This window comes from Danio rerio, chromosome 3 (assembly GCF_049306965.1).
Source record: "Danio rerio strain Tuebingen ecotype United States chromosome 3, GRCz12tu, whole genome shotgun sequence".
Lineage (NCBI taxonomy): Eukaryota > Metazoa > Chordata > Actinopteri > Cypriniformes > Danionidae > Danio > Danio rerio.
In genome coordinates, this window is record NC_133178.1 from 63,079,005 (window position 1) to 63,097,500 (window position 18,496).

An 18,496-nucleotide genomic window follows, 5' to 3' on the forward strand; every position below is an offset into this window, starting at 1 on the left:
GTATACTGATGGTTTGTTCTGTAGACCAGTGGTTCTCAAAGTGGGGGTCGGGACCCCCTGGGGGGTCGCGGGACAATGACAAGGGGTCGCTTGGTGATTTTCAAAATTTAAATAAATTTTATTCAACTATTTGAATTGTCATATTTTATTCATAGCCCACAGAAGATTAATAGTTGTGTTAAAGAAACAACAACATACAAACAAAAATCAGCCATCAGCTTTTAATTTTTATATTAAAATGTAATTAAATTAATAAATAATAAAAAAAAACATTATATGTTGCATTTATGTGTTGTCAGTATGCTTATGTTAATATGGGCCTTTAGTTGTGTCTGCAACGTTTATATATATTTACATTATAACCACTTTGAAAAATGAGGGTCGCGAGTCACCTACATTGTTATTTTGGGGGTCGCGGGCTGAAAAGTTTGGGAACCCCTACTGTAGACAATTGAAAAAAAAAAACTAATTTTTAAAGGGGCTAGTAATATTGACCTTTAAAAAATGTAAAACGGCTTTTATTCTGACCAAAATAAAACAAATAAGACTTTCTCCACAAGAAAAAAATATTATTAGAAATATTGTAGAAAATTCCTTGCTCTGTTGAACACCATTTGGAAAATATTCAAAGAAGGGCTAATATCTTTGACTGTGTATATACATACATATATACTATATATATATATATATATATATATATATATATATATATATATATATATATATATATATATATATATATATATATATATATATATATATATATATATATATATATATATGTATGTTTTGTTTTGTTTTGTTTTGAGTTGGTGGGGCCCTCCCTCAGAATATTTTGTAGCGTTTCTTTCATTTGAGATAGAAGTGGAAATGGTTATATATTTACTTTATAAAGTGTACAAAATATCTTCATAGGAGAGGATTTTAATAATCTATTATTTCTGGCTAATGTCAAAAATATACACGACTAACATAAAACTAGCTTTGTGCTCCAGGGTAAAAAAAATATTAATAGATAGAAAGAAGAGTCAGGGTGTACACACACAAGACCATGGGTCTCAAACACAATTCCTGGAGGGCCGCAGCTCTGCACATGTATTGCTTCAACCCTATCAAACTCAAAAGAGTCATGAACACCTTCATTAGTTGGATCAGCTGTGTTTGATCAGGGTCGGAGTAAAACTGTACAGAGCTGCAGCCCTCCAGGAATTGTGTTTGAGACCCATGCACTAGGCAATCCAAACCAGGCCCATTTGACCCCCATATCCTGGTTTGTTTGACAAGTGTGAGTCAGTGTTGGCAACTTAGCAACTTAGTCACTATATTTAGCGACTTTTCAGACCCCCTTAGCAACAAATTTCCAGACTAGCGACAAATCCACCAGTCTCTCCCACCTGCAGGCTGAGAGCAGATCAGCCCTCTGCGCACTGACAGCAAATGATTTAGCACAGTGAGTGTGAGGTATTTCCCTTGTACAGTGAAACTGATACACCTCTCCTCTGTTTTAAATTTATCAATGTAATCTGATCGTTTATTCTTGTCTTGTTCACAATCACAGAGATTTTAGTCACAGTTTCGGAACTTTTCACATCTGAGAGATTACTGCAAATCTGATAGACTGTATTCAAACAGCAATAAATATAGTTAAATTGACATGCATACATAAAGTGTAGTGCAAATATAAATACCACTTTGTTAACCATAGGCTGTTAAATAGAAACAGCTGGACGTGATGATGATGAAGTAATATGTAAATTAACGTATGAGATAATCTAGCGACATTTAGAGACTTTTTGGGCAGAGCTTAGTGCCTTTTCATTGGAAATAGGGCCCAGGCGTGGTTCAGTTGGCCGTCCCTGGCCTAGTTGGAGGAGATGGTACAATTGGGCTTTGGCATGGTACGCTTGTAGTGTGAGTGCAAAGTGTGCCTGAGCACGAAACTGAAGATGTGACGTCAATTTTAAGGGATTGTTTCCTGTGGATTTATTAATCATTCGTATTTATCAGTGAAAATGGACTGTCGTAGTTTATTAAAGATGCAAACCCCTCACTGCACGACAGCTGCACCTTCAGCAAACCTCCTAATACCTGCAGCACGAGGACTTTCATGAAAGTTTAGGAGCATCAAAAGTTGTGGATCTGTCCAGCAAAATATTAGAGTGTGTTCCACTGCATAACAAACCACTTAAAATAATACAAAACAATAGAACTAAAGCAATCTCTATTGTACAGAGCGAGAGTGCTTCCCTTCCTGGTAAACAGTACAGCGAGCTCAGGTTTGGAAGGTAAAATACAGTGTGAGTGCAGAGCGAGGGGGAGATGAGAGGGGGACAATTGCATGTGAGCACACTTCAAGACAACTATGCCTAGTGTGGGTACACCCTCAGTTTTGTTCTACTGAGACATATAAATACTTATGTGTTGTTCAATTATATAGTACTTGATTGGCAGAAAGTAGGAAAATGCAGAAAGTCTAATGGTTTTCTGACTATTAAATCCTTCATCTGACCACTGCAATAAATGGTTGTAATGTTCAGTGTTGTGTGTACCGGTGCGGGCTGATGGTCAGGCTGTGTCTGGCAGTCCGACAGGGTCTGGATAAACTCCTGCAGACGCTGGAGAGGAGTGAACAGCCCTGGCTCTGCGATGGGTTTTCCCAGCTCCAGATGAAAAATGTTGCTGGGCAGGATTAGAGGAGGATGGTTGTCGAAACTTTCCAGGATATTAGCTAACATGAAGACAAAATAATAAATAAAAAGAAGAAAAATATTTGTCAGGGATACAGGCACAGAAACAGAGAAACCCAAAGACATTCATAATGCCATTTAGATTTTTTTAATACAGGCCTCACTCTGTAAGTGAATTATCCAAAGCAATATATATATATATACAGTTGAAGTCAGAATTATCATTATTGTATAATGATGGTTTGCTCTGTAGACTATCCAAATAAAAATTAGCTTAAAGGGGCTAATATTTTTGACCTTAAAATGGTGTTTAAAAAAAATTTAAAACTGCTTTTATTCAAGCCAAAATAAAACAAATAAGACTTTCTTAAGAAGAAAAAATATTGTCAGACATACTGTAAAAAATTAATTGCTCTATTAAACATCATTTGGTAAATATTTAAAAAAGAAAAAAATAATTGAAAGGGTGGCTAATAATTCTGACTTCAACTGTACATCCCACACACACACACTCCAGGGCTGAGTCTTGTTTCCCTAGTGAACATCACGTAAGTGTTTTCCTGTTTAGTCTAGTCGTTGTTTTGACCTTTGTTTGTTTCATTGTTTATGTTTGTTTTGCCATCTGCCTTGACCTCTTCACCTGTGACTATGATTATGCTCTAGTACAGTGGTTCTCAAAGTGGGGGTCGGGACCCCCCAAGGGGTCACGAGACAATGAAGGGGGGTCGCCTGGTGATTTCCAAAAATCTATTTATTTATATTAAACCATAAGAATTACCATATTTTATCAATAAACTACTGAATAGAAAAATTGTTGTTTATAGTTAATATATACTATATAGTTACTACAGTAGCTTATAGTTACTAGTTCTATTGGATTGCGACCCCTAGTGTAATTACATAATTTTAAAGACACACCAATGGCGTCAGATGCAGCAGATTGATTTTATAACATCAGGTTAAACTTTCTGGCACATTTACAGCTCTGATTTACATTAAAAAAAGAATAAACTAAGAATAAACTTGGGTCTATTGGTGTGTGTGCGCTATTGCATGCAAGGTTTCTGTATATATAATCACCTCAGAGGATATTGGGGGTCGCGAGTCACTAGCATTGTTATTTTGGGGGTCGCAAGCTAAAAAGTTTGGGAACCCCTGCTCTAGTACATACCTTGCCTGACTGATTACACTCAAATAAATTTAGTCCCGACCCCTGTTGTCAACCCATCCTTACAGATGCTTGTGTTTTATATATATTTGAGCTCACAGGTATGAAGGGCTGCCGCTGCGTCCTCTGGAGACGGAGTCCAGCATGGAGGACATGTACGAGATGTGTTGTACTCTCTCAGCATGTGATGAAGCTGCGCAGGGTTCAGATGAACAAACTCAGCTCTCAGCGTGGACCACGAGGCCTGTAGACACACACAGATGAAGAGAAACATGAATCAAAAGCTATCAACTTATGAAAGGGTTCAAACTAGAACTGGTTTTCAGCTTGAATCATTTCGCGTTATTGTTAATATTCTCATGTAGTAAAAACAGCAGAAAGACAGCAGAAGATTTAGGCCCCAACATAGCTTGAATTCACCAAGAAGCAAGTTATTTTTGTTCAAAGTCATGTTTATGTGTGTAACAAAAATGTACAGGCAATATTAAAGTCTTTTAAGAACCAATAAATTAATAATTTAAATGGACAGTGTGTAACTTTCACCACTAGAGGGCCTGTATTAGCAACAAACAAATGTGGAGTGTGGAATCATGGGAGTTGTGGTCTTCAATACATCCTACGTGACTCCTGCAGAAATCATGTTGATGGATAGGCTAAAGTGTTCAGCACTACTATCATGGTAATGTTGCTAACTTATAACTCAGTGTTTCTCAACCATGTTCCTGGAGGACCATCAGCTCTGCACATTTCCCATGTCTCTAAACCAGGGGTGTCCAAGGTCAGTCCTGGAGGGCCCAGTGTCCTGCATATTTTAGTTCCAATCCCAATTAAACACACCTGAACCAGCTAATCAAGCTCTTTCTGGTATACTAGAAACTTCCAGGGAGGTGTGTTGAAGAAAGTTGGAGCTAGAGTATGCAGGGCACCGGCCCGCTAGGACCGATATTGGACACCCCTGCTCTAACCAAACACATCTGCTTCAGATCATCAGCTCATAAGCAGAGAATGAAAGAGCTGAAATGGATGTGACAGACATAAGAGGCATCCAAAACATGCAGTGCTAGTGGTCCACCAGGTATGTGGTTGAGAAACACTGATACAATTGACCGTGTGCATTAAAATCTTGATTTTGCAGCACCAAATTGGTTGGTTGGTTGGATTGGCATGTTACAGCAACTTAAAGTCTTACAATAATGATTTCATAATTCATTCATTCATTCATTCATTCATTCATTCATTCATTCATTCATTCATTCATTCATTCATTCATTTTCTTTTCAGCATAGTCCCTTTATTAATCTGGGGTCTCCACAGTGGAATGACCCGCCATAATGATAATAGCATATAAAATATAAAAGAGAGCCTATTCAAATAAAACAACAACAGGCCTAAAACAGAGCCTTGAAAAGTGGTTGTATGCAATTGTGTTTAAATAAACTGTGCCTGTCCACAAATAGTTACAAAATATGGCATAATATGCTCTATATTAAAAAAAAAACCCAGTCCAAATAATACTACTAGACAATTGTAGCCCTGGACAAATTGTGTTTCAGTTAATTTTCATGTGCATTTCCAGTTATTTGACATTCATTCATTCATTCCTTTTCTGTTTGGCTTAGTCCCTCCACCAATCTGGGGTTGCCACAGTGGAATGAACCACCAACTTATTCAGCATAAGTTTTACGCAGCGGATACTCTTCCAGCTGCAACCCATACACTATGAACAATTTAGCTTATACAATTCACCAACAGCGCATGTCTTTGGACTGAGGGAAAAATCTGGAGCACCTGGAGTAAACTCAACGCGAACACAGGGAGAACATGCAAACTCCACACATAAACACTGATCCAGCCGAGGGTCAAACCAGCGATATTCTTGCTGTGAGGCAATCGTGGTACTCACTGTGCCACCATGACCCCCCGGTTATTTGACATATAGGTTGATTTCACAAGGTTACAAATCATTTGCTCTGACAAGCAAACTCTATTATCGGCAAACAAAACATCTTTAAAACACCGCAAAGGAAATACAGCCAAAACGCCAGACAAAGGGGAGAGTAAATAACACAGTAGAGCTTCCTCCTGTGTCATTTTGCTTTTAGAACAAAACAACATCCAGCTCTAGTGTGTAATTAAAGCAGTGCCATCACAACATTATTTAAGGGAGAAAAAAAAAAAAGCATTGTGAAAGGTCAGTAGCACAAGGGATTCGAGTAGAAAATGTTTCGCATAAGCAAAAATCGAAACAATTTTCTGAATTAGATGGTGGTTTTGATTTGATTTGAAGAAAGATTTCACGTGCCTTACACATAAATTGTTTACAATTGGGCAGCCCAAGGATAATTATGTGAAGTTTCATAAACTAATTTCGAGAGGAGCACGAGATATGATTGAGCACTGCTTACCACTCATCCGTAATCAGTAACAATCCAATCAGAGTGATCCTAGCTTCCTATAAATGGATCATTTTCTCCCTACTGCTCTATCTTCGTTTTGGAAGAATCCCCCCTTCCACCCCATCTCCTCCTTTTCCCCCCTTTTTTCTAAAGGGGGAGCTTTCAAGACCTGCCTGATCTCGGATCCCCTGATATGCTAATTGACCAGTCGGGAGCCCTGGGCTCAAATATCTCAGGGTTCTCTCCCGGGACAGCATGCCAAACCTGCTTTAAATGCCAAGCATATCTAAGTGGGAATTTTACATATTTCAGGCGGCATGATATTGGAAAAATCTGATATTGAGATATTTAATTTTTTTGCGATAAATATTGCTATATTAATACACTTTAACAGAATGCTTTGAATAGCTGTTTTATTAGTTTTCTAACGAGTTGAACAGTGTTCAAGTACATAAATTGAATAATAGCTAGTCTAATGCTGTGTTCACACCAGACGTGGAAGGAGCATCAAGCGCGAGTGATTTACATGTTAAGTCAATGCAAACGCGCGAATAGACATCCTGCGGCAGGATACGCACGAATGGCACAGAGCGAATGACGTGTATTACGCGAATTGCACTAATGTCGCTGTGCGAATTAAGCTTTTTGCACGAATCGCTCAAGTTCTAAACTAAAATACTCTTGTTTTTGCTTTGAAATGTGCGTATTTAGATTAGAAACAAGACAAAAATGTAAGTAAGAAAAACTTCTTTTTTTGCATTAATTGTATAAATGCTGTATAAACAATTAAATACAATTAATCTATTTTACACCTTTAATCGTAAATGTTCTTAAACTCTCGTAAAACTCTCAGTCACAGGCCTTAAAAACACATGCATATCAAAAACATTCACTGTATTATTGTTGTACCAAAGACTCTAAAATACACAACACATGTCACTCGTATGCTTTTAATTGGGGAAAAAAGTGTAACTGACAGTATGGCAAATTAAACCCCGCCTTTTAGTACAGGAGCCAATCAGTGATTGCTATCGAATGACAATTCTCTGGGGGAGTAGTTTGGACCAGAGTTTCTGCAGGTTTTGTGTAATTCAAACATTTAGAATTGAACCTAAAGAGACAGGTGTTGATTAACTTTATTGGCTATTCGTAATATGGAATTTAATGGTAAGCTTGGCAAGCAGTTTTTTTTCCCCATTCAAACAGAAAGCCCGGGCATACTGCTCGAGAGGCATTTCAAAGATGGCCACAGAGTGAAATGACTTGCCTTAAAGAGACTTTGGTTGTACTTAGCAGTGACTCTGCAAACCAATATTACAATATAGATGCTGAAAGGATATATTTGTGCAGCCGTATTTTAGAGATTATTTGAAACACTCTCTGTTGACAAATATTCAGATATTCGCATTTACCATCAACATTTTATTAAGTAACTAAATGTCTAAGATTAAATTCAGGGAGAAATTTAACAAATATATTAACATTAAAATATAATTTTCTTTATTGTAATTGTGCTATAAATTGTGACCTCAGCCTTACACTCAGACTTACTTTAATGACAATAAGTGCAGAAACCCATTGCTTTTGAAGCGATTAGTTGACTTGACTTAAAATGGAACAATGAAGTCAACTTGTCATTTTTAAGGGCGGCACGGTGGCTCAGTGGTTAGCACTGTCGCCTCACAGTAAGAAGGTCACTAGATCAAGTCCCAGCTAGGTCAGTTGGCATTTCTGTGTGGAGTTTGCACGTTCTCCTCGTGTTGGCATGGGTTTCCTCTAGGGGTTTCCCCCACATTCCAAACCAACCCAAGCTCATTCTAGAAACGTAGCCCCGCGGACGTTTCTGGAGACCGCGATTTACGTGGCCGGAGGTACGTACGGCCGCTTTTAGTTTTTTTCGAGCGAACGCTGCGGGGCGGTGTGGCGCCACTCCGCTCCTCCTCTTCACGCTCGCCGGCCGACGGCTCGCCTCTGAGTGGAGGGCTTTCCCGATGCAACCAGTTTGTCCGCTTAGCTCACAGCGTTACGTCGGCGGAGCGGAGACCCCGGAGAAGGAGGAGGAGGAGGAGGAGCCGGCCGCGGGGACGACGACTGGGATCGAGTCCGGGGAACAGCGGTTCCAGAAATCAGGATGAAAAACAGAATCCGAAAAATAAGGGCGAGAACGCGGCGGGATCCGAAAACGCGGTCGAAATCGAAGACGAGGACTTATGCTTTTTTTTATTTTTTCTGGACGGCTTTTGCAAACCGTCGCTTGGGTTTAGGGGAGGAGGAGGAGGAAGAGGAGGGCGGCCGATCCGGCAGCTTTTCGCGCAAGAACAGTGCGGGCGCGAACGGTGAGCGCTCCCAGATCCGCGAAAACAAAAACCACTCCAATACTTACCTCCCGGGACGTATCTCGCGGAACGCAGAAACGTCAGCAGGGCTATGTTTCCACAATGAGCCCGGGTTGATCCAAACACATACTGTTTAAGTAAATTCGAGGAACTAAATTGGCTGAAGTGTATAAGTGTGTGAATATCTGTGTATGGGTGTTTCCTAGTACTGTGTTGTGGCTGGAAGGGCATCCACTGCATAAAACATGTGCTGGAATAGTTGTTGGTTCATTTCACTGTGGCGACTGCTGATAAATAAGGGACTATGCTGAAGGAAATTAATGAATGTTATATTTCAGGCAACGTGTTTACTCACTTTTTTCAGTAAAGTAAACGATCACTTTTGACATGCACTGTGAAAGATTTCTATAAATCATTGAGTTGCTGCTGTGATAGCGTCTATCTGTACAGAGTAATGTCTTGAACACTTGTTAGGGTGGTGTCACATGAGTCTGTCAGTCCAAACCGCAGGACTGACTCTTGGCTAATGAAGTCAAGACACACTCATATTGCATGTTTATGAGTAACTCAGTTTCTCCAGCTCGATGTGCCAGATGTCTGTGTTTCCCATTTCTGTGGGCAAAGACTGTTGCAGGGAAGCTGTTCTGCTGATCTGACTACAGCTGTCTGGTTTGTGGTGTTGAGGATATAAAACTAACTGTGGTACGTCTATAAACACAACAGGTCTAGATGTTGGATTTATGACACCAATATATAAATAAAGACTTGGCTCTTCATAAAAACTACACAAAAAAACAATCAATTTAGGCACTGTTATGCACCAACCCTGTTCCTGCAGATCTACCTTCCTGCAGATTTCAGTTGCAACCCTGACCAAACACACCTGTCTGTAATTATCAAGTCCTGATTAATTGGTTCAGGTGTGTTTGATCAGGATTGGAGCTGAACTCTGCAAGAAGGTAGATCTCCAGCAACGGGGTTGAGCACCCCTACTTTATGCTAAACCATTTTAGTTTTAAAATGTATAGGTTTTGTTGTGGTTGCACCTGGTGTCAACACTACATCAGCATCTTCAACTCTTTGAAAATGCTGAAGACCCCATTTTAGTTTGAAAATGCCAGTGCTGAATTTCATTATAGACCAGGGGTGGCCAACCCTGTTCCTGGAGAGCCACCTTCCTGCAGATTTCAGTTGCAACCCATATCAAACACACCTGAACCAATTAATTAGGACCTGAACACCATGTGATAATTACAGGCAGGTGTGTTTGATATGGGTTGCAGCTGAAATCTGCAGGAAGGTAGATCTCCAGGAACAGGGTTGGCCACCCCTGGTATAGACCGACTGAAACTTGAAAGCATGAAAATAGAGGCGTGGCTATCCACAACTGCTCCTGATTGGTCTTTTGGACTAATAAGTATCGTTCCCTGACTTCTCTCATGTGGCCATTCCAAGACTAGTATGGATGTTGGCAAAATATGTGCACATGCCCAGTGAGCATAAACGATCACGTATTATTAATTTGGAATTTGACACCACAATGTGCTAGAGAATGTGTATCTTTAAAATGATTTAAGCATAATTATAAGAAATGGATTTTTATTAATCAACACTGTGAACACCAGGCTTTTTGCCGCAGTGGTTGTTTATTTGTTGTTCGGTTGAGGATTGTTTATAGTTTAAATTTATATTTTTAAAGGTGGCATGGTGGCTCAGTGGTTAGCACCAAAGGAGGGAGTAAATCACAACCTTCAAGTCTCAAGCAAGTCAAGTCAATTTTTGTTAGGGTCAAGTCGAGTCACTGCTTATCTCAATCAAGTCATACAGTAGCCTGGTCTAACAAGTCACTTTCAAGTCAATCAAATTTTTGTCTTTTTTTTCTGTTCTTTTGCAATTTATATGTACATATATAACTTTTGGTTTTGTATGTAATGGTAATATATATATAACAAACAGTTATTAATTTAACAAAAACAAGTTATTTTGAGTCATTAAACTCAAGTTTCAAGTCATGACAGTCAAGTCCAAGTCAAATCAAGTCTTTTTTTTTTGTATATTTGTCAAGCAAGTCTCAAGTCCTAAATTTTGTGACTTAAGTCTGATGTGATTCAAGTCATGTGACTCGAGTCCCCCATCTCAGGTTAGCACTGTCGCTGGCTCGAGTCCCGTCCCATCGAGTGGCGTTTCTGGGTGCAGTCTGCATGTTCTCCTTGTGTTGGCATGGGTTTCCTCCAGGTGCTCTGGTTTCCCCCACAGTCCAAAGACATGCGCTATAAGTGAACTGAACAAGCTAAATTGGCTGTCGTGTATCTGTGTGAATGCTAGAGTGTATGGGTGATTCCCAGTACTGGATTATGTCTGGAAAAGCATCCACTGTTTAAAACATATGCTGGATAAATACCCCTAATAAATAAGGGACTAAGCCAAAGGAAAATGAATGAATGAATGAATGAATGAATGAATGAATGAATGGTATAGGCCTTTAACATCTGGGACCACCAATAAAAACTAGTCTTTGGGCTAATTTGGGTACATTTCTTGGGAAATGTTGTCTAATATACACTGCCCCTTATTCTGAAAAATTAGTGAAGTTTCATAAACAAATTTCGAGAGGAGCACGTGATATGATTGAGCATGTCTGGCCGCTCATCTGTAATCAGTAATAATCCTGTGATCCTACCTTACTATAAATGGATCATTTTCTCCCTACTGCTCTATCTTCATTTTGGAAGAATCCCCCCTTCCACCCCATCTCCTCCTTTCCTCCCCTTTCTAAAGGAAGAGCTCTCGAGACCTACCAGATCTCGGATCTCCTGATAAGCTTATTGACTGGGCGGGAGCCCTGGGCTCAAATATCTCCGAGCTCAGGGTTCTCTCCCAGGACAGCATGTCAAACTGGCTATAAATGCCAAGCATATCTAAGTGGGAACTCTTTAAAAAAATAAAGTTGTATGGAGATGCAATACAATTCAATATTGCAATATTCAATATTTCTGAAGCTCCATTTTAAAACAAAAACACACTAGTGTAAATGGCAGCTCACACTTAAGTGCATGGCTCTAAACTTTTACGGGCTTCTTTTTTTTCTGTTGAACACAAAATAAGATATTTTGCACAAAGTTGGAAACTGGTCAATATCTACCAGTTGGAGGAGAGTAAACAATAACAGAATTTTCATTTTTGTGAACTATCCCTTTAACGGATTCTCCTATGCTTCCAATTGAGGCCAATATGAGTAACAGCTCAGGTCATGCTATGAGGAACATTGCGGATGTAGACTTTGACAAATATTACATCCTGATTGCATCTGGTATATGAATCAGTCTGTTCTGTTCACGACGCAGTGGCAGAGTGGGTAGCACGTTCGCCTCACAGCAAGAAAGTCGCTGGTTCGAACCTCGGCTCAGTTGGCATTTCTATGAGGAGTTTGCATGTTCTCCCTGTCTTTGCATGGGTTTCCTCCGGGTGCTCCTGTTTCCCCCACAGTCCAAAGACATGCGGTACAGGTGAATTGGGTAGGCTAAATTGTCAGTAGTGTGTGTGTGGATATTTCCCAGAGATGGGTTGCGGCTGGAAGGGCATCCGCTGCATAAAAACTTGCTGGATAAGTTGGTGGTTCATTTCGCTGTGGTGACCCCAGATAAATAAAGGGACTAAGCCAGCAAGAAAATGAATGAATGAATGTTCTGTCCACTTTAGATCACATTCATGATTTCTGTGCGAGAAAGCTCTATGGTCAGAGGTACAGGGGTTTATATTTAATATGGCAAGAAAAGATCTTAAAGTCATATGGAGAGCAGAAGCATTGTTTTGTTCTGTGATATCTGCAGAACTATGCTTAGATTCAGGACTGGTGCTTTTTACATTCCTTGCCATCAAGCCAAACTCACAATTTCAGACAGAAAAGTTTAAATCCTGTCTGGTTAGCGTGTTTTAGCGCGTCCCGTTATTTAAGGAATGAGGTCAGGAGACTGAGCTGGTCTTTAGCAGCTGTTTGAACACATTTGCCTACTTGAGTGTTTCTAATCCGATTGAATGTGTTTTTGACTACTTCAGGAAACGGTTAAAAGTGGGAAAAAAGTTGTATTTAACATTTTAGCAGTTTTGTGATCACGTCTAGTCGATCATTTGGAAAAGTGTCAGAAGGTAGATGTTTCAGACGAATCATCTGTTGAACTGCATCACAAATACTGCAGAAAGCCTACTGGAACTAGCATGGAGCCAAGATTCTCACAGAAATCAGTCATGCTTGGTGAAGAAAAAAATAAGGTTTGAGGTTACTTTCAGTATGGGGGTGTGTGTGAGTGGATGGCAACATTAACAGCCCGAGGTATCAAGACATTTGAGCTTGCCAGTACATTACAAACCACAGAAGAGGGCAAATACTACAGCAGGATAGCGCTCCTTCTCATTCTTCAGCCTACATCAAAAGCAAAGCAAAGAAGGTCAAGGTGCTCTAGGATTGGCCAGCCCAGTCACCAGACATGAACATTATTAAGCTAGGGGTAAGATGGAGGAGACATTGAAGATGAATCCAAAGAATCTTGATGAACTCTGGCAAACTCTTTCTTTGATGTTCCAGATGACTTTATTAATACGTGATTTGAGTCATTGCAGAGATGTATGGATGCAGTCCTCCAAGCTCATGGAAGATTAATTATTTTTCCACTGCACCTTTATTTTCTACACTGTACATTATTTCTTATAAAAAGCATTTGCAAGCTGTGATATCTGCCAGAGGAGGTGTTATTAAGTACTGATTATGAAGGATGTTCTTGTTTTTATTTTGTATTGCATAAGCAGCAATTATGCAGCAGTGTTTACTGAAAATCTTTTTTCCATTTCCAAAAGAGGTGATAAAAAAAATCACCAAAATCTGTTATTTATGAAGGGGTGGCTAAATATTTGCATAAGACTGCATATGTCCAGTCCTACAATCTTCTTCAGTATATCTCTTTCTTTGTTTTCAACAGAAATAAGAATCGCAAACTGATTTGGAAAAAGTGGAAGGTAAGCAAATGATGACAGAATACATTTTTGGGGTGTACTGTCCCTTTAATAATAAAAAAAAGAGTCAAGGCCTTTACAGCACAGTTTGAAATATTTTTTTCTAAAGTAAATGTCTGTGTTTTTCTGTGTTTTGATTTGATTTCCTTTTTTTTTAAACATAAGTGAGATGTCAAGATGTCATGTTGTGATTTTCTTTGCTATGGAAGTCACCAGCAACACCAGCAGAGTCAGAATGGCTGTCCTAAAATAGCCGGCTGGAAATAAGGGAAGACATCTGCTGCTGTGTGCAGAAATGGATGTTTTACAAACCACAGGCTGCGACCTCATGCCATGGGTGGAACCTTAACAACCGGTCTCCTAGTTACTGACATGCAGCCCGTGTTTGTGGACGGGATAGAGGAAGTGAGCAGTCTCTAAGTGTGCACTGGGTTATGCTGAATGACATGTGAGGCGTCTTCGGTGACTACATATAATAATGCCAGTATAGCTACAGTAGGAAATGACTACTCTTCAGGACACACTTAATGATGATGGTTCAAGCTAAAGTTTTAAAAACAATTCTGAAATGCTTCGACATTTGACAACTTCAAAACATTAAGCACCAAACGCAAACATTATGCAATTCTGAGTGTGCTTCCGACAGAAGAGTGGGCTTGACCAACCACCTGTAGAAAGCATAATCTTTCATCTCTCTGACACTTTAACTGACACTTGCGCCAGATTTACCACAAACACGTTCTTACGATCACTCCATATCTATATAAAAACACTGCATTTAAGAGGTGAGCTTCACACAGGTGAGTGGGCTTGACAAACCACCTGTAGAAACACTGTTCTCTCTTTATAATATAACTTAAAACTCTAGCACCTAATTCTCAGAGCACAAACAGTTCCCTTGTTTAATTAGCACTTGTTGTGTGTATTGCCTCTTCTTCTTGAATCACTGAATGCCTCCTCAATTGCGTTCGGACAAAAGTGTCTGCTAAATGACTAAATGTAAATGTAAATTTGCAACCCTGGACCATAAAACCCTAGATCTTAAGTGTCTTTAAAGGGTCACGAAACACCAAAATACATTTTTTGAGCTGTTGATAGTCGTATATGTGTCCCACACTGCTAAAAACACTATTAGGACACCTATATCTCACAAAAAAGTGCAAATTGGTTGTTTTTGCGTTATTTTGAGCAAATTCGTACTTTCAGTTTGAAACAAATTTTTTAAGCTGCGTCACGGCCATGACATAATAGCGTGTATTCCAGCGTGCAGACTGGACGTCTGTACCTGGGAGTACTGTATTATGTCTCTGAGTGTGCTGCATTGATTCATGAGTAAGGCTTGGTTCAAACCAATCAGCGCACTCTATTGTGTATGCCTGCAACTTCATTAATATGCATGCTAGCTTCGAAGACTGTACCTGAAACAGTGTTCAGACGGCAGAGAGGTGTAATGTTGTGAGGCCAAAAGGAGTGGGAACAGAATAAGAAATGTTTGGAGACACGGGTCGTCAGTGTTGCTTTTGTAATGGCTGCAGGGAAGGTTTTGTTTTTATTTTTCAGCTATGAGAGAGCTGCTGGACTCATGTGTGGATCAGTGCACGCAACGCGCAGCAGAAATACAATTTTTTATTTTTTTTGAAAGCTTTTCTTATCTGGAAATGATGAAATCCGGATTTGTTGCTCGTCTCCTTTAAAAAAAGACACAGCTCCAGTATGTGCTGATTGTCCTGTCTCTACAGATTTGGTAAGTGTGTGCATGTTTAAAGACAGACCTTAGTCAAAATGATTTCTAAGTTACTTAGTTTACGTTAACATCACTACAATATTATGGACTGAAAGATTAGCTGTAAATGCTGCTCTCTGAGTGTAAACACATGAACACTGTAAGCAAACTATTGCCGACCATCGTGTTTAATTTTTGCCACATTTTGAGACAGGATTGTCTACACACACAGCTTTCTGACCAACCGAGTGCATCTGAGTTACCGAGAAATGCAGAGGTTTTTTCTCTTATACGATGTATCAAACATTCCACCGTCATTAAACACAGTCACTTTCTTTATCCCCTGCGTGTGTGTTTTTTTTTCCTCTGTAAAAATCAGCGCGTGCCCAAATGGGAACTCCCATTTTTATTCAAATCCTACCCAATTTTCCCTACTCTGACACTCCCACCCAAACAGAGCTAGACACACCCACTTTCCTGACTTTTATCAAACTAGAGGTTTGAAAACATCCTGCTGAAACGGGGCGTTTCATGCCCTTTAAAATCTTAAGAATCTTTAAAAGAAATATACATCACCTCAAATCTGAATAAACAATCTTTTCATTAATGTATGTATTGTTGGGACAATATCTGGCTGAGATACAACTATTTGAAAAATCTTGAGGCTTAAAAAGACTTTAATTGAGAAAATTTCCTTTAAATTTACCAAATTAAGATCTTTGCAATGCAGGCACGTGCACACATAGGGCTCAACCTGTGCAGTGCACATGCCCTTTTTAGTTTTGGATAGAAAGTGGCCTTTCAAAATGATCAAAAGTGCCCCCGCGAAGCGACACACCCTCGGTCCCACCCTTCAGTAGGCGCGCGACAACACCGCTCAGGAGTACATGCGCGACAATACAGCTCTTTAGTACGCGTGCAACAACCCCCCCCCCCCCCCCCTTTCAAAAAATTTATCCTGCACATGCCCTGGACGGTCTCTGCACGGGCCTGTTGCAATGAATATTACTAATCAAAAATTGAGGTTTGATAAATTTACAGTTGGAAATTTTCTTAATATTTTGATAAAATTAGATTTTTTTATTTAAGTCAAATTTTTTGCATAAAATAAAACATAGGAAATAACTAAATCTGGTGATATTTCTCATATGATAAAAACACGTTTTTTGTAACTTGACTAATATGAGATTTAAAATTAAGATCACAATCGAAAATTACACCCAGGTTCTTTAATTCTTTTTTAGATTGTAAACCTAAATGTCACTTTAAGCTGTGTAGAAGTGTCTTAAAAATATTATGTAAAATATTATTTACTCTCATCATGGCAAAGATAAAAGAAATCAGTTATTAGAGATGAATTATTAAAATTATTATGTTTAGAAATGGGTTGAAAACAATCTTCTCTCAACTAAACAGAAATTGGGGAAAAATACACAGGAGGGGGAATAATTCAGGGGGGCTAATAATTCTGACTTCAACTGTAAATAAGTAGTTTGATCAAGCAGCAAAAGTCATTTTTGGAGTGTATGTCAAATGTTTAATGATGAGATTATTCCTCCTTAATCCAGTTGTGTCTGAAATGTGGTTCAATTGTTATATAATCTCTCTTCCTTTACAGTTTGACACAGTTAAAAGTGTGTTTCTGCCAGAACAAATAAACAGTGTTGATTTTAGAGTCAGCCGTGTGTGTGTGTGTGTTTGGTGTGTGTGTGTGTGTGTGTGTGTGTTTAAAGCAAACTCAGATCCTGCGAGCTCCTCCCAGCCAGAGCTGTAATCCGCCTCTCTGACAGGTTAAGAGCCTTAAAGGTTGAAGTTCATTTACCGGAGTGAACCAGAGCCGACTCTGCAACGCCGTGAGCCTCTTCACAAGACCCGTAAATCCCCACGCCACAGGACCAACATGCTCGAAACTCACGTATTCTGTGTTTTTATGACATGATAAGACAAAACAAACTCATTTCCTTATGCGCAAAACAGTAAACAATGCATTCCCCACAGTCAGTGTCTTCTGGAGGAAGTTAACAGGTTTAGGGGCAGACAAACCGCTCTTCTGTTTCCTGTTCATCAGGTATTACAATTACTCCTGCTTGTGGCTTTTAGAGGTGCTGTGTAATGTAAATATGTATATATCTAGGCAAAGCTAAATAATAAGAGGCCAGAACATGAAAATGACATACCGCAAGCCTCGCATCACTGCATTTCCCCATTCTCATGAAAACCCCAGAGAATAACTGGCCTAATCATATCTCTGACGATCCATACGGGATCATTAATATGTGTTTGATTGGCCACAACATTTTAAAGTAAGATTAAAAGAATATTTCCCCCTTGTTTCCTCCCTTAATGACTTAGGGGTATGTTTGAGCATAACGTGCATTAACAAACAGAGTCTCATCTCTCATTCCCTTTAAGAGACAGTTGTGTCATGCCATGGTGATTTGCTATTTACATGGTGGACTTTTAAACAGTAAATCTGTCCTTTTCTCTCTACACCAGATCCTGAAAGGCTTGTGCTTTTTCATTACGTCTCATTTAGATTTTTGTAACTTTTTATCTGAGTGTCTACCAGCCAACTGACTTAAGATTTTACAATATGTTCAAAACTGCACGTGTGTTAACTCGCACATCATCTCGCTCTCACATTACCCCTGTACTCCAACAGTTACACTGGTTGCCTGTTAAGTCACGCATCGATTTTAAAACCTTGATTTTAACTTATAAAGCTGTTCACGGTTCTGCTCCTGATTATATATGTGATCTGATATCAACATCCTCTTCCTCTCGGAATCTACGATCGGCTTCGGGGCTCACCTTGTTTCAGCCTCGTTGCAAACTTAATACCTAAATTGTGGATTGCTCTTCCCTCAAACATCAGGAATGCTAATTCCTTAAACTGTTTTAAGAAACTTCTTAAAACACATCTTTTTATTATTGATTATAACTTATGAGGCTTTCTTTTAATCTGTATTTTTTGTTTTTACTTTTTTGTGTATTTCACAACCCGGGCTCATTGTGGAAACGTAGTCCCGCAGACGTTTCTGGAGACCGTGGAATACGTCCCGGCGGGCACGTACGGCTGCAGTTTTTGTTTTTGCAAATCTTTTTCGCACCTCAAACGCCTCTCGCGAGTGCAGTTCGCGCCCGCGCTGTTCTCGCATGAGCCCACCAGAGGCCGCTGT

The 18,496-nt window shown here is 39.5% G+C and overlaps 1 protein-coding gene across 9 annotated transcripts in view; it reads right to left on the reverse strand.

The window, feature by feature from the left end:
• radil2a (Ras association and DIL domains 2a) overlaps positions 1–18,496 on the reverse strand; it is a 156,038-nt gene that overhangs the window by 89,898 nt on the left and 47,644 nt on the right. For all 9 annotated transcript variants that reach the window (XR_012396835.1, XR_012396829.1, XR_012396832.1 and 6 more), the window contains 2 exon segments: positions 3,955–4,099; positions 2,550–2,728 (listed from right to left, as the gene is read on the reverse strand). Coding sequence is in view for 2 of the 9 variants with exons in the window: in XM_021469262.3 (XP_021324937.2) it covers positions 2,550–2,728; positions 3,955–4,099 (324 nt within the window). In the remaining 7 variants the exon portion in view is untranslated.